Genomic DNA, 24734 nt, shown 5'->3' on the forward strand with positions numbered 1-24734 from the left:
TGCACTGTTTTGTCTCTCTCTCTCTCCCAGTCCCTCTTTTGGACCAGACGATAAAGGGAAGACGGGGTTTCTATGGTGTCACTTCCAGACACTTTGGGCCAGATGAGATTTTTTTAGCATGTTTGTTTCGCCTGCTCAATCTGGTGTCGGTTTGTGAGTTTCTGCCGCGTGTCTCCTTATCCAGCAACACAAGCTACATGAGACATGGAGAGCAGTGTAAAATAAACGCTAGCTTTTAACTCTCAGTGGATACTGAAATGTCATGAGTTTATGAATGATATAAAATGAAACTCTCTGCTACTGTATGTTTTATACTTCGCACTCGGTGGCATCATCATGTTGTGACATCATTGCATGCCCAAGCATGCTCTTTCTTACTCTTTGGTTTATGAGGTTGTTTCGAAGTTAATGTGGAGAAAATAATGAAATGTTTGAAATTATGAGCTTGGTGTGGTTATTACTGCTTTTACACATACTGAAACAAAATTTCAGATTTCCAAAATAAAATATTTTCATGTTATTAATATGTAATAGGTGGGTAGGTATAACACGAGAAGAAAACATATATAGAACCAAAGCATATTTGCTTGATGAACAGTCAACGTATGTATAAAGACTGGACCTCCTGTTTCTCATGTTTTTACATTTTGTATACCAAGCCCACAATGTACAAATGTCATCTGTGAAATTCTGAAGAACAGAGCCCTTCTGAGGTGAGCATTGGCCCCTGGAATGAGAGTGGTGGACTGGGACATGTCATCCAGGAGACATCTTTATGCACTCTGTCTATGCACTAGGATGAGCTAACATAAAGCAAGTAAGTTCTCCATGCTTCCTGCTCATGGTGTGTTTTCCATTAAATTCTGAAGGGAAGCGGGCCCACTGTTTTTAATGACGCCCAATATGCACACACACGTGTGTGTGTGTGTGTGTGTGTGTGTGTGTGTGTGTGTGTGTGTGTGTGTGTATATATATATGCTATGAGAGTAAAACTTTTCATATCCAGTGCCCTAATATAACAGAGCCTACATATAATACTACATAAAGCCCTGCTGTAGTCTTTCTTCTGCAGATCATGCATCCTGGTTGGAATTTACAAAATAAATAATATAACAATGTAGACCTAATGAATCACTAATGAGCAATCCTAAATCAGCAGGTCGATAGACCTTGATATATATATCAGGACAGACAGACAGACAGACAGATAGATAAGCTAGGGGGGTTAATAAATAGATAGATTGATAGATTGATAGAGCGATAGATAGATTAAAAGATATAATATATATATTAATAGATAGATAGATACAGATGGACAGATAGATCGATAGATAGTGTTGGAGAATATAATCCTCGAGGATCACCTAGTTGTTCCGTTGTAGAAAACCTGTTTCAATCAATTACTCTATTCTATTGATTGAACAATTAAAACCTGTTTTGATCAATTACTCTATTCTGTTGGTCAATTCAAGTATGATAACTATTAAGACCTGTTTTAATCAATTACTAAACTTCTGTTGATCAATTCAAGTATTACAATTACCTTCGAGGTTCTCCGAGTGGTCGTTGATGGGTTGGAGCGTCAATCAGAAGACGTAACACAAATTTAGAGTTGGTCATATTTATTGTCAGGCAGAATCAGGAAGTGCAGCAGGCTCAGTTCACGAAGTCTGAGCCCGGGCTACAGCAGCCAAGCTCAGCCAAGCCCGTGGAAAACCCTGGAAGCCCGGATCCTTCTTCCCTGGGTCCTTATATAGTCTTATCTAAGCAAGTGGTCACAAAAGGACATATGGATCACAAAGAACTGACTCCAACCAGAGGCGGCCAACATGAACAACATCTATACAAACGGAAAAGTACAGGAGCAACATGTGCGCGACTGGTCACAAAGAACGGTTTTCAACCAGAGGCGCCATATTATTTTAACAAGCGCCATATTATTTCTAACAATCCCCCTTTACATGAGGTCAATCTAAAACAGTAATCAAAAAGTACAATACAGTGACAATGCATGGCTCCAGGAGTGATTGGCAAGGAAAACCCCATTTGTCTTAGCGGGAAAACCTGCCAACATCCGTATTATTGAACGTGCGGATGGCATTCACTCACCACCTGGACCATGTACGATAAAAGAGCAAACAAAAGTACATAGTAATTTCTTAGGAACAATGTCTCCCTGGTTGTGATACTGGATCTCGCAGCTTTTTAGCTTTTAACCTCACGCGAGGTGTGCTGACTTCGCTGTTTAGATCTTTCTCTCTTGAACCCTGGTCAACGAGATGCAGTCGTCGTGGACGAGCAAAGCAACACATTGGTTAATCATAACGGTCCGGTCCACCTGGCCTCCGTTCACTTCCTTTTCACTCCTTACATCTGGAGTTTTCTCTATCCATGGCCACGGCTGTCCCTCCAGGGCGTGCCACTTAGGAATCGGTCCTGTATTTTTGAGGAGAGAGGCTACCAGAACAGTTAGGATACCATAGTACAATGCGTGATCCACGCGGGTGAGGTCTACGGGCAGTAAAGAGAGAGTTTAGGGTGAGGTCCAGCAGGTGAGGTCCAGGGTAAGTAAAGGGAAATCAAAAAGTACAAGAGACAATGCATGGCTCCAGGAGTGACTGGCAGGGAAAACCCCATTTGTCTTCGCGGGAAAACCTGCCAACATCCGTATTATTGAACGTGCGGATGGCATTCACTCACCACCTGGACCATTTACAATAAAAGAGACACAGTCATTTACACATAACTAACTATGACAGACAGATGACAGTCCTGTAGAGACTGTCTAAAGTTAAGAGAGCCAGGAGAGAGAGAAGGGTAATGGATAAGTTGAGGAGGGGGAGAGAAAAACATTTATGCCGTTTTTGATTCTGCTTTTATTTAAAAACATCTGTTCCTTATCCAGACATCAATAATTTGATGACAGTCCTGTACAGGCTGTCTAATACTTACCTAAAATTTATACCTGTCTCATTTACCCAACCATGACAACCTGGCCTATTGAACACCTAAAATGTAGTATTCTTGTACCCAAAATCTAGCGTTTCCTTGAATACCCAAAATCTAGCATTCTTGTACGTTTCTTTCACCTGGCGTCATTTACCTATGACAGTTATTTGATATAGTCAATATGCACAGTTCTGTTTAAAAGGTTTGTGCTTACCTTGTTTTTATGAGGCGTCTCTCGGTGTCTGGACAGATCTGGATGTTGTTTAGGGAACTTCCAATATCCCCATAACTTTCTTTTGTTTAAAACAAATTGTAATTATTTCATTGTATATAATTAATTTTGTAGTTACGACCTCTGATTTAAACTCCTTCCCATCACGTCGGGGTCACCAATTGTTGGAGAATATAATCCTTGAGGATCACCCAGTTGTTCCGTTGTAGAAAACCTGTTTCAATCAATTACTCTATTCTGGTGATTGAACAATTAAAATGTGTTTTGATCAATTACTCTACAATAGATAGATAGATAGATAGATAGATAGATAGATAGATAGATAGATAGATAGATAGATAGATAGACAGACAGACGGATAGACAGACGGATAGACAGATTAATAGATATAATATATATTAATAGATAGATAGACAGATGGACAGATAGATAGATAGATAGATAGATAGATAGATAGATAGATAGATAGATAGATAGATAGATAGATAGATAGATGGATAATAAAGCAACAAAGCAACACAATACAAATATAAAAAAGGAGAATAAGAATACATGGAAAGTACGCAATCAACCTAACAGTTAACTCTACACGCATTGGGCAAAAAATAAAGTAACGTTACTGACTGTGTTCGAAATGCAGCAGAGTGAGAAACAGAGATTTATTTGACATAGTAGTTGAGCAAAACACCAAAGTCTCCAAAACGGAATAAACTTCAGTAACTGCTTGAAAGATGTGCAGATAGCTCCAACTTCCACCACTGCCAGTCTGGAGTGAAATGACGTTATTGCTGTATATTTGTATATGTACTTTTGTTTTGTTGTTGTTGTTGTTTTTGTTGGGGGGGGTCAATCGGGTATCAAACCATATCATCTGTTTCACCTTGTGTTTGCCTCTAATTGGACTTTTAATGAGCTGCTCTGGGTCCGCGACGCGCCGGCTCACCGCGCCCTCTGGCGGCCGCCCACGGTGTGTGTTTTCGGGCACCGGCGGAGAGGGCACTCGGAAGGAACCGACCTGAAATCTCCCCAAATGCCGGAGGCATATCCACCCTCCACCCTCCGCCCTCCGCCCTCCACCCTCCACCCTCCGCCCTCCGCCCTCCGCCCCCCGCCGGTGCGTGTGCGCTGCCCCCTCTCTCCGCCGTGTAGCCGTAGAGCGAGAGGAAGGCGCTTTCGTCTCAGGGTTTTCCGTCGCGACCCGTTCGCAGGGCTCGGACCGGGGGGGGATCCAGGCGGGCTGCACCGGGCTGCACCGGGCTGCACCGGGCGGCACCGGGCTGCACCGGGCTGCACCGGGCCGTGGCGGCCGCGGCGGGCGGCGTGGGCGGCTTCCGGTGTCCGCGGCGCCGGAGCCAGGTCCGTTCTGGTGAGGCGAGCCGCGCGAACGATCCGTCCCAAGCGAACGGATCTTCCGAGGGACTCGGGAGGCGGTCGTCATTCCGCCAGGAGCGTGGGCGAGCGAGTTACTGTTCGACTTAGAAACTGAAAATTACGACCGGGGACTTGGTTAAAGTGCAACGCAAGACGCGTTTGAGCATTTCCTATAGTTTGTGCTGAGCGTGACTGATTTACACTTTCTTAAATTCTTTGAACTTTTTAATTCAATGATATAATTGTGTGATTCTTGTGAGGTTTATATTCACAACCCCGCACAGTCAACTCAGCCCCCCCCCCCCCCCCCACTTCATTACACCAATTTTACCAAACGAACGAAGAGTCGACAGATTAGAACGAATCTTTTTTTTTTTTACTGGGTGACTCGCCGAGGACCGAATCCCCAAAAAGACACTCGAACCTCTCATCGCTAGTCCATCGCATCTCTCCCATCGTTCGTTGATCTCCAAGGGCCAAAAAAGCTCCGGGGTGGTCGACTCCACGTCCGGGGAGGACGGCGATAAAAACACCCACGGTCCGATTGTGTAAGTTTGCGCGTTGTATTGCCACGCCTTTAGGGCACGGGGTCTGTGTTTCACGGGAGTGAGAGGCTCGGCTCGGCTCGCTCGCTCGCTCGCTAGGGCAGGGCAGGGGAGGCGGAGGCCCGGACCCTGGGACCCGGAGCTGGGCTGCTCACTGCGGCCCAGCGGCTCCCAAAGCGGGTGGTGTGGGCGAACTGTCATTCGTTCTCTCGAGAGGACACGCCCGGGCGTATTCTCGGCGTTACGACACCTGTTCTAATGTCGGTGTTAATTCTAACACTAACTAGCTGCCTGCTGGAATAGAAGCTAGCCATGCTAGCACCGCAGCCACAGGGCTCAGACTATCACCTGGAGGTGTTTCTACGGATTACTAAATACCAATTTTCTCTCTACCCTTATCAGTTTTTATTTTATTATTTTACGTGCACGTAGGATGACGCACATCTGCTCATTGGTGCATGAACGTAGCACAATTGTAGTGAGAAAATCGACATTTATGCTATTAAGTTTCTCCGGGAATTAGACGGATTCGATGTCTCAATACGAAGCGCTGCCTGTTTGCAGCTCTGTCAAACACCAGATGATTTACCTTCTGAAAAGCCTTATGTACATGATGCTTTCCACGGACATACTGCAATATAATACGTTTTGCAATTTTCGCGATAATTTTATAGCAAACGGCATATAACTATGGATATTAATACTATCGAAATGACGCTTTAAAATAAGTTCTCATTTGATTGGAATGCAGCTGATGAATGTCTAGCGCTGTTGTGCCTTTTCCCACCTAAAACCCTTCTATGCTATTCCATACTGTTGTTTCCTATACTATTTACCATGCTTGTGCTCTTGAAGTCCATTGATTGAACTGTTAGTCTACAGCTCAATGAAATCAGGAATGTTTCATTGATTGTTTTTTCTAATATGATAATGATAATTGGTTACTTACAATAAATTAATGTATTTGTTTCTACCTTTTCATCCAGGTAACCTCCACCAATATTAAAGGAAGCTTGTAATCTGGGATATTACGCTTGGGCCCTGACAATTATCTGATTAAAGAAACTCGGAAATAATATTGTTCGGTTCTAAACTGAATCCATACATGCGAAGCGGAAGGATGACAGAGGCGTGGCAGCAGCAGCATGCGGTGGCTCCACCCTCTGTAGTGCACACCCTTCCCCAAGGTGCCGACAACCCTCTTGGCTGTGCTGTGTATGGAGTAGTCCTGCAGCCAGAGTCGGCCCTTCAGCAGCCCCAGCATAGCCAGCATGGTCAACAGCATGCGGTCCCGGCCCAGCAGCCCTCGTTGCAGGTCGGGGGTGAGAGAGGGCATAAGTGCGGTGCCTGTGGCCATGATATATCCCACTTGGCCAACCCTCATGAGCACCAGTGCATGGTGAGCCAAGATAGATCCTTCCAGTGCACTCAGTGCATGAAAATCTTTAGCCAGGCCACGGATCTCCTGGAGCATCAATGTGTGCAAGTGGAACAGAAACCTTTTGTGTGTGGTGTATGCAAGATGGGCTTCTCGCTTCTAACCTCACTGGCCCAACATCACAACTCGCATGGCAATGGAAACAACCCGATGAAATGCTCAATCTGCGAGAAGACCTATCGTCCAGGGTCAGGAAATGTTACTCCCACCTCCTCGGCCGCCAACCCTCAACAGCCCTCCACTGGCGAGACCTCTGGTGGTGGTGCAGCAATTAGCGGTTCGTCTCCCCCAGCATTTGAGGCTTCTGCACCCGACAGGCCCTATAAGTGCTCAGTGTGCCATAAGGCTTTTCGACATTTGTCAGAGTTGACCCGCCATGAAAGAGTACACACAGGTGAGAAGCCATACAAATGTGACACGTGTGATAAAAGCTTCAGCCAGTCTTCTCATCTGGCCCACCACCAGCGCACTCACAGTTCTGAGCGGCCATACAAGTGTGCGGTCTGTGAGAAAAGCTTCAAGCACCGCTCTCACCTCGTGCGCCACATGTACGCCCATTCGGGTGAGCACCTTTTCAAGTGCAATTTGTGTGAGATGCACTTTAAGGAGTCGTCTGAGCTCCTGCACCACCAGTGCCAGCCTATAGGGGAGAGGCCCTTCCGCTGTGGCTCTTGTGGAAAAAGCTTCAAACGTCCATCTGACTTGCGGCAGCATGAACGCACCCACTCGGAGGAACGGCCTTTTCAATGCGAGGAATGCCAGATGAGCTTCAAACAGCAGTACGCCCTGGTGCGCCACCGTCGCACGCACAAAAATCCCGCCGATCGTCCCTTCAAGTGTAACCTGTGTGATAAGGGATTCCTGCAGCCGTCCCACCTGCTTTACCACCAACAGGTCCACGGCATGGAAAGTCTGTTTAAGTGTGCGTCTTGTCAAAAGTCCTTCAGCCAATCGGGAGAGTTGCTGAGGCACAAATGTGGCGGGGAAGTGGAGAAGCCGTACAAGTGTGATGTGTGTGGCAAGGGTTACAAGAAGAATTCAACACTGCAACGGCACCAGAACTCGCATTGCACAGAGAAGCCACTGAAATGCTCCCTGTGTGACAGGCGCTTTGTTTCGTCCTCAGAGTTTGTTCAGCACCGCTGTGACCCAACTCGTGAGAAGCCCCTGAAATGCCCCGACTGTGAAAAGCGTTTCAAGTACTCCTCCGAGCTGCAACGCCATCGCCGCGTTCACACCGGAGAGAAACCTTTTAAGTGTGCCAGCTGTGATAAGAGCTTCAAGCAGCGCGAGCACCTGGCCAAGCACCAGAGCGTGCACTCCAGGGAAACCCAATTCAAGTGTGTTTGGTGCGGGGAGCGATTTGTTGACCTGACTGCCCTGCAGGAGCATACAGTCCAGCACACGGCGGAAGGAGATGGTTTCCCTGCGGCTCCCTGCATCCCCTGAATTAAAGTCAAAAGAAAGTGTTGATCCCCTGGTGGTAACATGCAGTGTTGCCCGTCGGGTGTAGCGTTCTCCCCTCCGCCGACCCCATTTATAGCTTATAACATGCACCTATTATTTGAATTTTTAATATTTATTGTCACCTAATGTTTTAAAGATCAAATCCTTCCTATGCCACAAACCGTAGATTCCTTGGGCGTATTAGCTACATCTTGTCCATATCCCTTTGTTGGGAACTCGACGATAACCTTGAAATACAACAACGTAAAAGTAAACACCTGTCGAGTGAAGGCATGTTACGTTAAAGGAAGGAAGATCTTATTTTGTTTTTGTAGTTAAGCGTGGGACCTTTTTCTGTGATTGCATGTGATTGTCTGTTTTGTGATTGGTGATTTGTTTATTCAGTAAAAGAGCAAGAACATTTTAGACTGTAGAAGGCGATCTCTGCCCACGTATGAGCTCTTAAAATTTTCATGTGCCTTTTACTGATTGATCTGTTTGTATTTGATTACTTAACATTTTCACGTCTGCTACAGCCGAAACAACCCTCAAAATATAGTGGTTGGCTTGTATAACAGTATCCTTTCACATAGGCCTAGATAGTATCATCTGTTTGTGCATGAATATTTATCATACTTTAACATAACTGCTGTATTATAAGTTTCCTTCAATTGAGGAACCCTAGGAAGAAGGTAAAAGTCCAATTGTTAAACTGTATAGCCTGTGTCCTATGAAATGTGTGTTGTTGCATCTTTGTATTAAAATAAATGGCATCTAGGTAACTAACCCTTACATATCATGTCGTACAGACACTTCACATGTGCAATAGATAATGCACAATGTAATATTTATGACTACTGAATCATGGTATGGTCTACTCTATTTCAAAATACTATAGATTGTGTGTATAAGATAATGTAAACATTGCAACATGTATAGTGCTTCTGTTACTTGCTTTTCTATTCACTATGTACAAGCTTGCTATATTTTGCGAGCATATCGGAGTTGGGATTTCAAATGAACTATCGCACGAGTATATCACGAGTTGAATGGTTATTTTTGCCCACCTGCCACAAGTTAGTTACCGTTGGTTACCGTGCGACAAAAAGTAATGCTGGTTATGCATAATAAAAGTACATAATGCCACATTTTTTAAGACCTGGCCTTGGTTTGAAGAATATTCTCACAGGATCACAGCCTCATTTTGGCTTAGAATAGGAAGTTTTTTCTTTTTTTCTTTTAAGTTGATTTGATTCTCAGTTGCCTAAAAGTTGTGACTTTTGTGTGGTGGCTTATGCTGGGGGGGGGGGGGGGGGTCAAGGTTTGTATTTCTGTTAATTATGTACATTTCTCAATTTAAAGCAGTCCCATTACACATTTAAAAGACATTAAAGCAATTGACAATAAAGGAGAGCGGTAGTAAATGAGACTGTTAAACCTGCTCCAACGCTTTCTCTTGTGGGAGAGTAAAGTGGGTGAACGTATTAAAGCTTTGACTATATACATATATATATCAATATAAATAGAGACCACATTATCTTCATACTGTATACAGACCATTAAATAAACCACACTATCAAAACAAAGATGTCCAATTGTTTTCATCCATGAAAATACAGATGTTTGTGACTCAAACTGAGAGCCAGTGTTTTAATACTCGTGGCCATGACAAATAAAACCGAGACATTGGTCCTAGGAAGGTGAAGCGTGACGAGGCCTCTGGGTGAAGGCTGCAGTAGAATATCAAAGATTCATTTTTTTTTTCCTGGGGGAAACTTGGGTGATTCTATCAATCAAAACTTTTGGTTCGCCAAGTGGGAGCGTGTTCGGCTGGCAGGGCGCACATATCACAGCAGCTGCATTAATAATGCATCCATAAAACAAGGTCAGAGTGGCTCAGACAATACGAGCTGGCTAAACTGAATAACTTCCTAAAAATACAAGTCAAGAACGTTCATGGCTGTGTATTGGTGTTGTGATTAATTGTGTTGAAAAGGACAAACAACCATGATATTATTACTGTTATAATGTACAGTATTATCATCTCACGTCGAATCATTTGACTTCAAAGTTCAAAGCGTTGCGTTCATTGTGTGCAGCTGGGGGAATAATTACAATTTAACGAAATGTATTTCCAAGGCAGAACATATATGTATTATTATTTAAAAAGTTTTTTTTAATCGTTTATAATAATAATAATAACAATAATAGATTTATTTTTGTAAAAAAAAAAAAAAAAAGAATAGACGGTTGTGGCTCGACCGCGCCACCGAGTACTTCCGGGTGATGTTTACCGCAACAGAGACCATCATCCCGGACTATGGCTCTGGAGAAATAACCCGCTTTTAAAATCCACTCGCCCGCCCGCAGGAGCGTATTAACGCAGTTATATTACCTGATTCACACGCACCAACCAAATCACCTCGTACCTGGCGCGACTACCGCGGCGGACGGCGAGCTACGCATTAGAGAAATACAAGTTGTGAGCCAGCAGAAGGCTAAGCTAACGCTACATGTCGGCTGGACTTCCAGCGGCGGGCTAAGCTAAGCTAAGGCTACATGTCGGGCGGGTACTGCAGCGAGGTAGCGTTAGCTAGCTAACAACATCGGCTGTACGGATCCCAGTCGGCGGTTTTGGCCCCACGCCTTTTAATACGACCGTATTCTCGTGTAAAAAAACAAAAACAAACAAAAAAAGAAAAATGACGAGATTCGACGTGTCGGTGAACACAATTCGTTAATCCTAAACTGGCGGGCCACCACCACCTACTTCCCAACAGGCTGATCCGGGCGCTCAGACACTCCCTCATCATAGCTCTGTCCATCCGCACCGCAGTCACTTCGGATCGGCCTGATCTGACGGCGGGCTCCTGTCGGCGAAGGGCGGACTCAGCCCAAACCCATGCGACGTTCTACTCGGAGGTCATAACAGCGTGCATCCCAGTGAGTCGTCCCCTGGCCGCCTCAGACAGGGGGATGTTAAAACACTCCGCTTTTCTGAACAGTATATATGTTCTATTGGCAAAACCATTTGGTTTCCCACCCTGGTACATACAGTGTATGTACAGATTTTATTTTACGTATAAATTCATGCACACTTCCATAGTTTCCTATTTTGGACGGTGTGAATTAGTGATACAGAGGTTCATTGTTCATTTTTAGGTTTGTTATGTATTGCAATTTTTTTTTTTTTGTTAGTTTCCTATCCCTTTGTGAGCTGTTGTTAAACCGCAATTTTCCCCCTGGGTACGAGTAAACTATCTGTCTCTCTCTCTCTCTCTCTCTCTCTCTATCTCTCTCTATCTCTCTCGCTTTTTTCTTTTCAACCCCCCAATAAGAGGACTGTAGCGGAAGGTGAACCTCGACATCGAGCGCCCAAGCTCGCCATGCCCGGTTCCACGGCCAGCAGCAAAGCTCGGGTGTACACCGATGTCAACACTCAGAAGAGCAGAGAGTACTGGGACTACGATGCACACGTGCCAAGCTGGAGGTACAGTCACACATTGTTCTGTTGGAGGAGTTATGCGTGGAATGTAGAGTTTCGGGTTTTGGTTGGGAAATCTGTGTCGTTTTGGTGGAAAAATGATTTGTAGCGTCACAATTGTGAGGGGTACCTAATACAGATGCAGGTGTCGGGTCTTGGTCCAGTACCAGGCTGAATTCTCAATTGAAGAATATACAAATATTCAATCTTGCACGAAAATCTGAGCTTTCGAGGTTTTAAAAAATTGTGTTGACATTTCACATCAAACACGCCTTTCTTATTTTGAGTGGGAGACCTCAGTGGGTTCAGGACATCCTCTTCCAGAAATGTATGAATTTCAGAGACTTTTGATTGATTGATCGAATCTGTAGTTTGTATTGGCCAAAAGAGATTATTTAGGATTCAGAATTGGCATAGCAAACAAAAAAAAGGGGCATCAGTCCACCCCTATATGGGAACAAACGTTGTCTAGTCATGAAGGGGGAGCAGAGACTAGCCCTCGGGTTGTGTTGCATGTGAGGACTAAGTCTGTTTTTATGAGCAGGATTTGGGATTTGGATCTACGCCCGCTGTATGGAATACAGCTTCCTCTTTTAACTTAAGATACCTTTTTCATTTTGACCTAATTATAATCTGGCCAGTGGTACTGGAGAAAGAGGCCTCTATTTGGAGCTCCTTATGCACAAGTTTAATTGTGACAAATATATTCTCTATTCAAAGTTGATATCCTTTTTTCAGTGCTCATGAATTACTCCACTTTTCTCTACAGCAATCAAGACAATTATCAGTTGGTGCGTAAATTGGGTAGAGGGAAGTACAGTGAAGTATTTGAAGCCATCAATGTGAGCAACAACGAGAAAGTGGTGGTGAAAATCCTTAAGGTAAGCCTCTATCATTGTTTATTATTGTGATTAGTAATGTGGCGATCATAACCAAGCAGGTAGAGGCATTGATAAGAGAAATCTGAAGTTCTGGAAATGGCAATGCGTTACTGTTATACAACCTTAAAGATAGCGTTTTACTACATCGCCATATTACAGTAACCAAAATCCCAGATGATATCTCATCTCACATCACAATGATAATACTACAACCTCAAACCAATACATTGCTCAGCGATGTCAAAGTTTAGCTTCTGCAAATCTTTATCCAATTGCTTTGTGGATTCTAAAATTCGACAAATTCTCCTCCTTCGCAGCCTGTCAAGAAAAAGAAGATCAAACGGGAAATCAAAATCCTTGAAAATTTGCGTGGAGGAACTAACATCATCCGTCTAGTTGATACAGTTAAGGATCCCGTGGTAAGTCGACATCTTCGCATCTCCTCGCTACAGGTTGGCAGTTCTTGCAATGTAACGCAGGCCATGCTTGTGACCGTTTTGTGACGATGACCCCGTCCATCTGCTATTTTCATAAAAAAAAAAATTGTAAGCATTCTGCTATCCTCTCTTTGCAGTCCAGAACACCAGCGCTTGTGTTTGAGTGCATCAATAACACAGATTTTAAGGTACTTATGTTTGGCTGACTGTACATGTGAAACCACTAGAAGGTTTACCTCCCATATAACACACTGATCTCCATCATTAGTAACTTGCATGACCTTTTAAGTTGTTGTTTGATTTACGTAGCAGCACCATGAATAATGCTGGCATCATGTAAACAATAGCCTACCATTCACCACGACCTAAATGCACGGATATTTTGTGTGTTGTTCTTACTTTTGTCTTTTTTTCCTAGGAGCTTTACCAGAAGCTGACAGACTTTGATATCCGTTACTACATGTATGAGCTTCTTAAGGTTTGTTTATTTTAATCTATTGAAATTAAATTGCCGGGGCTGGAAATGAACTGAGAACCGACGATAGAATCAGTTTATTCAAAGTTAAGCGTATGTTTGCCCCCCCCCCCAAGGCTCTGGACTACTGCCACAGTATGGGGATCATGCACAGGGACGTGAAGCCCCACAACGTCATGATCGATCACCAGCTAAGAAAGGTACCGCCCATACACACCAGCTTCATTCTCTCTTTAATCACTCCATCAAGCATTACAATAAATGGAAACATTTGTTTTTGTTAATATTGACTCTTATTTACTCAGTTCATCGTTTATAATTCATGATGGGTAAGATAATATACAGTTTAATCCAAATACACTACACATTTTATGATATGCAACAAATGCTGACATTGAACATATTGTGTTTTTGTGTTTTTAGGTATTGCCATGATTTTCTTAAATATCGCTTAAAGGCAGAGGTCAAAAAAAAAATTTGATACACTTTATTGATTCCCAAGGGGGAAACTGGGTTGGTCACCCACACATAAATTATGAAATGCAGTTCCTACTCACATAGAGTGAAAGTGTTTCCAAAGAGGACATAAATACTGCTTAGGAATCAGCCTCGCCAATGTAAACTGACAGGAATAAAATAACCAATACAAGACCCCACGGGGTCCGTACAAAGTTTGGGGTCGTTGGGCCCAGCGGCGTCAGGGGGGCATGGTCCTGGACCTACGCCGGCTTTGACCGGATGCTGTGTCCCGGCCTGAGGGTCTACACCCACCAGACTAGGAGCACCTAATAAATAAAAAATGTGTTGTTGCGCTGGTATGGCTGACTTTTTGGGGCAAAAATGTTCTCATGCTTATTGGGGGAATTGCATCAGCGAGAACATTCTTCTTGTAATAATTACTTCTTCCTTTCCTTCCTTTACCACAGTTGCGTCTCATAGATTGGGGGCTGGCAGAGTTCTACCATCCAGCTCAGGAATACAACGTCAGGGTGGCTTCTCGCTATTTCAAAGGCCCTGAGCTGCTAGTGGACTATCAGGTAAAAGGCAACAAACAACAACCACAACAGGAAAATATCAACAACACACGATCCTGTTTCTGACTCACTGATTTTTGTCTCGTCACCAGATGTATGACTATAGTTTGGATATGTGGAGTCTAGGCTGTATGTTGGCAAGCATGATCTTCCTGAAGGAGCCTTTCTTTCACGGCCAGGACAACTACGATCAGGTAACGCAGCCGCATGGGAGTCCCAGTGAGTCCCCTTGTACACACTCCACTTTCAGGAAGGTTAATGTAATCCACTTGGAATCTAAAAGCACTGACAATGTCATGACCGGCTTCTCTTTACCCTTGATCCGCTTGGAGATGGATGCAGTGCCGTCTTATTTGTATTTTTTCACGGCATTTAAACGAGGGCCATCGCAACAGAGGGGTTTTGGTTTGTGATTTATTGCAATCACCCATTGCGATGAACAATTTGGCTTTTTTTGTTCATTTCATGCCACTATCGTAGTATAAGCTTATAATAATTGGATAATGTATGTCTACCTATTGCAGAATAGCCATATATATTTACTATGAACATTGGAGGATAACATTTTGAGGAGACAGTTAATTTGCCTTAACCCTTAAATTTGTGTAGAAACCTGATTGTGGAATCTAAAGATTTTCCAAAAAAGATGGTCAGCTCAAATGTGTCTTCATTTGTTGGTTTGTTTGTTTGTCTGTTTATTTGTTTATTTATTTAGAAGCTTAAAGGATACTAGGTGTTTGCATTTACATGTTCATCTTGTTGCAGAATGTGCATTTGACTATCAAAATTAATATTATAATATTGAAAATGTCAAATCAAAGTATGCAAACAAAGATGAGAAATGGGGGGGAAAAGGCTTTATTTGTGTTAGATCCAACTTTCCATATAAAATACCCTTTTAAAGTACGAGCATGTGCACCTCAGCATTCAGTACAGTCGCCTGCACAGCTTAGAATGTCTGACATTTTCATTTAGATTTCCCAATTTTAATTATCATTTGAAGTAAAGCTCCATAAATGTGTCCTCATATCAATCAAAGTACTTTTATGAAGAACAAATTGGTACAAGTGTTCAAAGCAACTTACAATAACATTTTATTTATTTATGTTAAGTAAAAAGCTCCCTGCCATTCCTCATATTCCATAGAGTTTTGCTTTGGTGTACCTTTGTGTGACATAATTCCGTCTTACAATTTAGTATTCGTGTTTGGTTTCCGTATGAATAAGTTACAATATCCGCATTTATGTGATTTTATTTTAATCCCATTTAAACGTGAGGGGAGTTTTCTTACATTGTTGTTGTTGTTGTTTTTGCAGCTGGTTCGCATCGCTAAAGTCCTTGGGACTGATGAGCTCTTTGGTTACCTGCACAAGTATCACATAGAACTGGACACTCGTTTCAAGGACCTACTTGGACAGTAAGTAGTAGGACCGCCGTCAGTGGTAACAGTGAAATTTGTAGGTTGGTAGAAAATAAACGGATACCTGAACGGCCTTTCAATAGCTGATCCTTTTTCAAAACTATTTTAACCAAAACATCGGAAGAAATTTGGAACGGTTGATCGGTCATCAGAGGTTCAAACATCCTCTTCAGTCGAATGTGGTGCGGCAAATCATGAATAAGAAGCTCTAGTAAATATTGTAAATTCCACGCTCCTCTGAAATTGTTTCAATGAACAAAAGTGACTTTCTATAGCACTATATCTGATGAAGAGCTGGTGAGAGAAATGCCGGATTAAGGAATCTATTATTAGTTTCCAGATACAGACACACTTTTTGCTTCCAAACTTCTTAAGATGTTGTGCTTCTTTTCACTTTCCATCATATCAAGTAAAAACCATACTTAATTTCTCTGATTTAACATTTCATTTCACTTAACTGGCATGTGACATTTTTGTGCCGGTGTCACTTTTGCGATAACGACAAACCAGAGCGTCCGCGTTGATCTCAATCACCTGAAGTGGCGGTTGTATTTCCCAGGCAGACGAGGAAGCGTTGGGAGCAGTTTGTCCAGACGGAGAACCAGCACTTAGTGAGCCCCGAAGCCCTGGACCTGCTGGACAAGCTGCTGCGCTACGACCACCAGCAGAGACTGACCGCTGCTGAGGCCATGCAGCACCCATACTTCTGTTAGTACCTCTAGCGTCTTTAGGGATGATGCAGGGATGATGAAAACAATATGGAGATAAATCAATATTGATTATCTGTGAACATGAACAGCAGCATCTGTAGCTACAAATGGTTATGTCAACACGGGACTGGGATGCACCTTGCTTTTATTTCCATAATGAAATGGCTGTATAGATGAATTGCCATAAATGTGCCTTATTCTTGCGATTGGCATGTTTCCACTGCAAATATGGTATTAAATTAATTTGAAATGGCGAGAAGGTCTTTAAAAGATCTCAAAATGAACATGAGGGTGGGAGGGTTTGCTGCTGTTTACAGTGAGAATAATTGTCATAAAAGCAATTTGGTGCAGAAACCATATTGTTAAATCATCTTGATAGAAAGTAGAAACTGAAAAGCGTGTAATCATCATGAACTGACCTGTAAATAGACACAGTAAGAAAAACCAAACAACAACATATTTGCACATTTGACTTGAAAGGTGTTCAGAGATGATTACGACTGAACGTGTTGTGATGCGGTTTTTGTTTCCCTTAGATCCTGTTCTGAAGGAACAAGCAAACACCAACACGGATGGCACAAAGGCAATAAGTGGCTCCAATGCAACATGATAAGCAGAAAGGAGGTACCACACCTGTTGTTTATTCATTTTATTTTTTATTTATTTTTATTTTCTCCTTTTATTTCTATTTCTTGTATCTGTGTGTTTGTTTTTTTGTCTCTATCCGCTTTTACAATTTAATGAGTGAATTAAATTCCTCTTTATTGATGTTCCTTTGCCTTTTAATTTCATGGTCTTATTTCATTTACCAAGGCATTTTGTAAACGCTTGTTTTTAAAGCTACTATTTTTATTATTATACATTAGGAGGAAAACCTCAAATATTGTAAAGGCAGGATCACAATTAAATTATATACACATCTCTGGTATATTCTCTATTATGTGTGCGGCACAGCATTAGTTGGGTTGTTTTAAGCCGTTCAATGTCTCTGAGAGAGGTTTGGAAAATTTGTAGATGGGACTTAAGTGTTGTCCAAAACATATAATATGCCATTATTAAACAAATTGAATTTGGTGTGTTTTTACTCTTTAGCTAAGGCTTGTGTGAGATATGACACATTAACACCCAGTTGAAACCACTTCTTATTACTGATGACCAGTGATCAGCACAGAGATGAGTGCGGAGGGAAGTTAATGACATTATTTGTGTATTTCTATTGCTTCAAAAACATGCACAGTAAAAAGGTTTCAAGGCTGTCAGTGAACCACGATGCCAGTCAAAAAGTGTATTTTAACAAAATACATCCAAGTTTGCATTTTGAAATGCTGTTAATAGATGTGTACCCGATGACCTGATTCTTTTCATTCCTCATCCATTCCAGGAAGAACCTTTTGTTACCTCAACGTGACCTTTTTGCGGCAGAGCCCTCTGCCTCCACAACAACAGCCATACTGGAGCAAGATGTCAATTTGCAACACACACAAAACACACATGGACAAAACCCTGACACCCCCCTCGCTGAAACAAAAAAAAAAAAAACGGGGTGGATACGGCTTTGTCCATGCCAAAAATGCATCAGATATGAGTTTTGAAGTGCCCCCACCTCCTCCCTTTCCCGCCCTCCTAAAAACCTGTTTTTAAAGCAAAGTTGTTGGACTGTCGACTGATGTTGGTTCTGTATCAAACCAGTGTTGTACCGTAGGGTGTGTGTGTGTGTGTGTTGGTCATTTTGACGCTGTGGTGACCTGAGATCCGTTCCAGGTAATAGCACTGACTGGCATGGAGGCTCTTTTCTGCTATGGATAGAATATATGCTATATTGAAAGAGAATAAACCATTTTTATTTAAATGCAAGCTGGTGTGACTGGTGTTTTGGCTGAACTTGAATGAGCACTTTGAAGCATCCAGAACGATATGGCAAGAAGAGATGTTTTTTTTTTATTATGGGATATTAATCAGAACTTTTTTAGAAGGGAAAACTTCAAAGCAAATAAATAAATGGATTTATAGCGGGAGTTGACAATAAAATAATCTTTGACTGGTTAAATTGTTTGGGTGAAGCCAACTGTTTTTTTTGGGGGGGGGGGGGGTTGTTTTGTTTTTTTGCCTTTGTTTTTAATGACCTGCAGTCTCCATCATCCTGTTTCAAATGCATTTAGAAAGTAAAAATAACTTGAGTTCGTAGGTCAATCCATCGGTCTTGTTCAGGTCTGCGGTCTGTTCCCAAACTGGTCTCCAGGACGTCTTGAATGGCCGGAAGGTAGGACCTCATTTTCTGAAGTCATTTATTTTCACTGTTATATCTTCATGGGCCGGTCAATGTACGATTTTTGTTCATTTGACGATGTATTGACGTGTTTGACGTGTGAGGAGTCTGTAACCGATACTCATGATTCAATCTGTAAGAGGATCAACGCTGATTTGTTGTCGGTGGAATGAGAAAAGGAGCAGTTTAATGACAACCTCCAGAAGTACAGTTTTCTTTTTAATAAATAATTTGGAAAATCACGGCAATTTCCCAAACAAACAAAACAAAACAAAAGTTGTTGTGCATCATACGTGCAATACAAACGGGTGCATTCATTTAGATAAAACTGGGCTGAGGTTTGTTCACTGTTGGGTCCAAGCCAGTGAGGTCCTTGGTCAAATTTAAAATACATCGGCTTACCAAAAGAGATTGATTACAAACAAAGCTCCCCGTGTATTTTAAAACGGCACATCAATATTTCAAATGCAAATATTCAAAATGTCTAACAGATGTGAATTTCACATGTGCTACCTGTTGCTGCATATCAAAACCTAATCGGACAATTACACTTTGCATGCATCCATTTGAAGAGAAACAAGGTCTCCACGTGTGCCTCCCGCCTCATTAATAATACAATATTTATACGTAGCGTCTCCTCGTAGACGGCCTGGCCCCAGCCACTAAACGAACGCATTGACATAGAAGAGAAAATACCTTACGAAAGCAGCCTACGATTACAAATACTAGCTACAGCGGATGAGTCGTAAACCCATCAAAGGCACGCCCACAGCTCCTCCTCGGCCGTAACAAACACATCTGACACGGGTGGGAGGTTTACAGCGACTCGGGCCGCCTGCTGTCGGGGCTGACGGTGTGTCGGTAGCAGCGGTGGCTCATTAAGCTGCTCCGTCCACACAAGCGCTCCAACAGAAAGTTTGGTTGCTGCGCATGGAAGCTTGGTCACATCACAGTAGCGTTAATATCAAAGACCACCAAGGACCCTCTTAAGACAGCTGCAGTGCAGTTGATTGTGTGTTTTTTTTTTTTTTTTTTTTTTTGCAACACGCAAAGCTATTGAAAAATTAACCCAGGGATATTTTAATACCCAACTGAGGCCACTGGCACTTCACATTTGAGAGATTCTGGATCTCAGCTCTTACTTTCGCGGGGTTCTGTGACTGAGACGTCCTTGGTGCCCTTTTTGCAGATTCAGACAATCTAAGGCAGTGGTGGCCAACCTGCTTTGAACCTCCTGCATTCCTAGCTCACAGCATACCAAAATACAGGTACACAAGCTTCATATTTATTTAATCTATTTGACCAATATGATCTTCACATGAAGAAAATCTGAAATGAACGCTTAATTTAAGAAAATATATTTTCGTAAAAAAAGAAAAGTAAATCAAAATTTTTTTTTTAATTAATTTTGAATAAATCTCAATTTCTTTATCATCTGTTGGCAGGCCGCACCACGGCGGTCCACAGGCCGCATGTGGCCCCTCGAGCCGCAGGTTTGCCACCACTGATCTAAGGCATAAAACAATCGACTCGACAAAAGACCAGGTATAAAGCTAATACCATCGACATTCAATTTGTTTTCTGGTAAGAAATGAAGAAAAATAAATAATTGCATAAATTAATGACACAATGAATATGAATGCTAAAAATGGTACAGACACACTCGCCTTGTGCTGTACAGGCGTTGAATGCGTTGATACCATGTTCACAAAGTCTCCATATATAGTGTTACATAGTGGTGCAGCTCTGAGGTAACTTCATGGTGAGAATACAGGCAGGGCAGGGGGCGGGGCACTTGGCGAATACTTATACGCATGTGGAAAAGCAATACTGACATGCATGAGACACGTGATATTAATATGAAATGTGATATAGAGGTGATCGTGTACGTCCCGTAGCTCCTATCGTTCAAGTTTGTTTTTTTCTTTCCTTCGATTTCATCATATAACTTACAAAATAAGCGCTAATCGGTTGCATGTGTTAATGATATTCCCGAGCTCCGATACAATCCACATGCTGTTACCTTCCTGTGGCAGCAGTGATGCGATGAGGTCGGGGGTCGGGGGGGGGGGGGGGGGGGGGGTTAGGGCAGGAGATGCTGTAGACTCTCGTCGTCCAGCTGGTTGACAGCCACGATGTGGTCCAGGTGCTGCAGGTAGCGCTCCGGGTCCTGCATGAAGTGCGGGATCCGGGTTTTGCGGAGGACGGCGCGGGGCCGCAGCCGGTCGACGTCCTCGTAGGAGACCTGCGGCGAGAAAGGGGGAGGGAACGTCGGCGAGGGAACGGACACGCACGTCACACAGGTACCGCTGTCGTTAAAATCTCACCGAGCAGTTAACCCGGCGGAATAACACTCATGAAGAGGAGCCGTGACGGGACATAAAACTTAGGGGAGACGGTTAATGTGCCGAGACCGATGAAATGCACCAAGTTAGCGTTTCATTTGTACACAATTTCTAACATTGAATTAGGATTCCCCTGGAATTGGGATGGAAACACGTGACTGTGGAATCTCACCGTTTCACACAACGTTCCGGGATCAGGCGTTCATGCGATAATTGTGAGAGCTCAACTTCAAAAGCCGGAAAACAGACTGACCTTGCCCAGAGAGGTCAACATTTTGAAGTCGATGGTCCGCCGATGTCGGAGGATCCTGAGAATCCCGTCCAGGTAGACCTGGTCTTTGCTGAAACAACCTAGGTGTCCCCATAACGAAGGTAAGTAAGGTGTGTGTGTGTGTGTGTGTGTGTGTGTGTGTGTGTGTGTGTGTGTGTGTGTGTGTGTGTGTGTGTGTGTGTGTGTGTGTGTGTGTGTGTGTGTGTGTGTGTGTGTGTGTGTGTGTGTGTGTGTGTGTGTGTGTGTCACCTGGCCTGGAGGTGTCCGTCTGCCCCCGTTTGGCTCGCAGGCAGTACTCCCAGCGCACGGACGGGTCCTGGACGAAGCGGGCGATGTGGCTGAAGAGGCGGCCGAAGCTCATGCTGCCCGCGTGGTAGACGGTGTAGTACAGCAGCGCCGCCCGCCAAAGGTAGGGCTGTTTCCGTAGCAACACGCTGTGCAGGCTGGCCAGGCCCTCCTCCGTGGGGTTGGCCGGTTTGAGGCCGAACTGCTTCCGCCCGGCCGCCGTGGCCCACGGCTGCAGGTTGTTGTTGACGCCGCGCAGATAGTGGGTTCCTGAGACGAGGGGGGACGGAGACGGCACCGGTCAGTATTTTCTGGTATTCTTTTTTTCCCCCACACTTGGGGCACCCCATCATGCACGCGGCACCACACGGTGATGGAAACAGCTGTGAGGCGGAGCGCTGTCGTGCACCTATCTCATGCCTCAGCATCCCCTCCAGCCAGTGCTGCCGAGCGCCGGCCAGGTTGATGGTCAGAGTGGGGCGGCAGCTCTCCACCATCATCACGGCCTGGGACAGCAGCTCCTCAGACAGACACACCACCACCTGCGACGGGGTTCCCATCCACAAACACATATTTGTCTATGGATTACAATCGCACACACCGTAGTGGATGTGTGGTTAGAAGGAAGACACTTGTAATGTTTACATCATGTCATTAAAATATTAAATGTGATTGTCAGTGGCAGTCAAACCAATTGTGTATTTACGAGTTAGAGAAACTTTGTGTTTATGGATTTTATATTGACTCATATTTGTTATTATATTAAATAGCATATTTATACCTTAAAATACCACGTGCTACTAGTACTATCATTGCATATTATTGCCACATACTCTTGTTATGTACTTATTATGTAACATAGTTGTACTTTAGCGTACTGCCACCTGTCACATAGTCAGTTGTACCAATACTACTTCCTGTTAACTTCTGTTTGTATGTACATAAGATTTTATTTTCTCTCTTTTTTTTTTTTGATTTGCTGTTCCGTAAACTTCCGATGCCAAAACACCCGCATTTGTGCGCAGTGATGTGCGTATTATTAAAATATCAATGAGTTATATTATTAATATATGAATACTTAACAGGTGATCCATAACTCACCTCCCCCACGCAGCCCTCCTTCTGCAGGTACTTGCGCACCGACGCCCACACCCGGCTCTTGGGCAGCACGCTCCCCCCCGTGACCTCCTCAAAGTTCTCGTAGGAGCCAAACTTCCTGAGTACACATTCCATGATTCCGACGGCCTGGAATCGGAGACGGGAAGGCGTGGGTTAGTTTGAGTGGGAAACCCACGGGGAATCGCATATTTTTCACTGTGAAACCTCCGACCCGCTCCTACCTGCTCCAGAAAAAGACCCGAACCCTCCTTGTACTTCTCCAGGACGCTGCTCGGCTCGGGCTGCGCGTACTCAAACTGGGGTTCGTACTTGTAGTCGGACTGGAAGAATCTCTGCCTCTCCTGCTCCAGGTTGAGGGGCCGCAGGGCCACCAGCAAGCAGGGCCTGGCGGACGAGGGCATCGAACCGCCCCCCGCCCCCTTGGCGATGTGTGGCAGGGAGGTGGCCGGTCTCATTTGCCCTCGGCTCGCCCGGGCTCCCAGCGAGTAGTTGACGGAGCAGGAGCTCTCGCTGCGCCGCATCCAGCCGCCGGGGCTGAGGCTGGGGCTGGTCAGGCTGCGGGCGGGGGGCGAGGGCGCTGCGGCACCGCTCCGCCAGGGCGGCTGCAGGATCCGCCTGTCCGCCACGGGCTCCAGGGACCCCCGGAGGCGCTGGGGGGTCACTTCCAGGCTGAGGGGGCGCCGGAGCGGGGGTCGGGGGTCGGCCTTACCCCTCGCCAACCTCTTGTCCACCGCCTGGACCGCCGGGACAGGGAGGTGAGGGTCCCCCGAATCGGGCCGGACCGGCAGGACCGGCAGCCCGTTGCGAGGCGCCTGCGCCCCTCTGACGTTGCCGGTTTTACTACGAGGCTTGGGGGCGGCACCGGAGCGGGTGGTGGTTTTTGGCGGCTCCGCTCGGCTCTCCGGCGCCAGCGGGTCCACGTTGCTGCCGCCCCCTCGCACATTTTCACTCGCCGTCTGATCCATACAGTCCTTGCCGGGATCCAGAACCATCGCCACGGCACCGCCGGCCCAACCTGGCCACAGCCCTGACACTGTGGGTGATGGAGAATTCTTAGATGTGTGTGTGTGTGTGTGTGTGTGTGTGTGTGTGTGTGTGTGTGTGTGTGTGTGTGTGTGTGTGTGTGTGTGTGTGTGTGTGTGTGTGTGTGTGTGTGTGTGTGTGTGTGTGTGGGTGGGTCTCCACTTCCGGCCACACCTTTAACAAGATCAGCTTTCGGGAAAACAAATCAAGTCTGACAGGGAAAACCTGGGAAACCGTTATTAAACACTGTGCTTTTAACTGAGATGCTTATCGGATGTGATGACATTTTTTAAAGTCCGCCACGTGGGAATAGCAGCCCCGGCAGAGGTCTTCGGCGAGCGTCCCCTGGAGAGGGCTCCTCAATGCTCAACTTAGAAGCCAAATCATCCCACTTTGTGCTCCGCGTAGACACAAAGACTTGACGCGCAAGTTCAATAACTGTAGCCCAAACAATGGGGAGGAAACAACACGTTAGCACCTCAACCGGACGAGCCGTTGTTTTTCACGCTTCTTAAGCCGGAGCCGACGCCGAACAGGGGCGGAAAAAAAAAAAAAAAAAAAAAAAGACGCACTTGCCTGGTCGCGCGTCCCGGGGCGTCAGCGCGGATCTGCGGGAATCAGAGCTTCCCTTCCATTCATCCCGCTTCCTGTTCCGTGGGGAGGACCGGCGGGGCTTCCGGTGGAGCGGCGGCTTCTGCCCGGACGGAGGAGCGCCGGGGCCGGGGCCGGAGCCGGGGGGACGCCTGGGGAGGGAGGGAGGGGGGGGGGGGGGGAGGGAGAGAGGGTCGCGTTGGAAGATGTGACGCGCCGGATCGGAGCACGTCGTTGTACGCGGCGTGCGTAGTCTACGCGCTGTGCGTGGTTTACGCGGCGTGCGTGGCTCGAGCGGCGTGCGGAGCTTACGCGGCGTGCGTAGCTTACGCAGTTCTCGCTGGCGCGACGTAGCCGTGCGTATGGAACGCGTCTCCAATTCGTCACAGCGACGAAAACAATATTAATAATA

At 44.9% G+C, this 24734-nt stretch overlaps 3 protein-coding genes across 4 annotated transcripts; 2 read left to right on the forward strand and 1 right to left on the reverse strand.

Annotated features, from left to right (window-relative positions):
- Positions 1-4980: 4980 nt before the first annotated feature.
- On the forward strand, positions 4981-9249 carry znf319a (zinc finger protein 319a). Its single transcript, XM_079997405.1, has 2 exons — positions 4981-5100; positions 6084-9249. The coding sequence occupies exon 2, from the start codon at positions 6203-6205 to the stop codon at positions 7982-7984; it is 1782 nt and encodes a 593-aa protein (XP_079853531.1). The 5' UTR covers positions 4981-5100; positions 6084-6202; the 3' UTR covers positions 7985-9249.
- A 1031-nt stretch (positions 9250-10280) lies between these two features.
- On the forward strand, positions 10281-18276 carry LOC307228075 (casein kinase II subunit alpha'-like). 2 transcript variants are annotated; one of them, XM_079997578.1, is made up of 13 exons: positions 10281-10924; positions 11322-11471; positions 12235-12346; positions 12664-12765; positions 12921-12971; positions 13202-13261; positions 13375-13458; positions 14185-14295; positions 14385-14486; positions 15609-15709; positions 16272-16420; positions 16959-17046; positions 17804-18276. In XM_079997578.1, exons 2-12 carry the CDS (start codon positions 11368-11370, stop codon positions 17030-17032), a joined length of 1050 nt encoding a protein of 349 aa, XP_079853704.1. In that variant the 5' UTR covers positions 10281-10924; positions 11322-11367; the 3' UTR covers positions 17033-17046; positions 17804-18276. The 2 variants fall into 2 exon arrangements, with proteins under 2 accessions (XP_079853704.1, XP_079853705.1); XM_079997579.1 differs by lacking the exon at positions 12921-12971 and having other exon boundaries at positions 11320-11471.
- Positions 18277-20771: 2495 nt separating this feature from the next.
- Positions 20772-23700, reverse strand: kiaa0895l (the record flags this gene model as incomplete). Its single annotated transcript, XM_079997974.1, has 6 exons — positions 20772-20933; positions 21287-21384; positions 21554-21859; positions 21999-22131; positions 22691-22834; positions 22930-23700. The coding sequence occupies 6 exons, from the start codon at positions 23698-23700 to the stop codon at positions 20772-20774; spliced, it is 1614 nt and encodes a 537-aa protein (XP_079854100.1).
- Positions 23701-24734: the final 1034 nt, after the last annotated feature.

The sequence above is a fragment of the Zeus faber genome (assembly GCF_960531495.2).
Source record: "Zeus faber genome assembly, chromosome: 3".
Taxonomy (NCBI): Eukaryota; Metazoa; Chordata; class Actinopteri; order Zeiformes; family Zeidae; genus Zeus; species Zeus faber.

Coding starts and splice junctions, on each gene's coding strand:
- znf319a (XM_079997405.1), top strand. CDS start 6,203: ATGCGAAGCGGAAGGATGACAGAGGCGTGGCAGCAGCAGCATGCGGTG.
- LOC307228075 (XM_079997578.1), top strand. CDS start 11,368: ATGCCCGGTTCCACGGCCAGCAGCAAAGCTCGGGTGTACACCGATGTC. Junction 13,459..14,184: donor TCGATCACCAGCTAAGAAAG/GTACCGCCCATA, acceptor CCTTTACCACAG/TTGCGTCTCATAGATTGGGG. Junction 15,710..16,271: donor TTCAAGGACCTACTTGGACA/GTAAGTAGTAGG, acceptor TGTATTTCCCAG/GCAGACGAGGAAGCGTTGGG.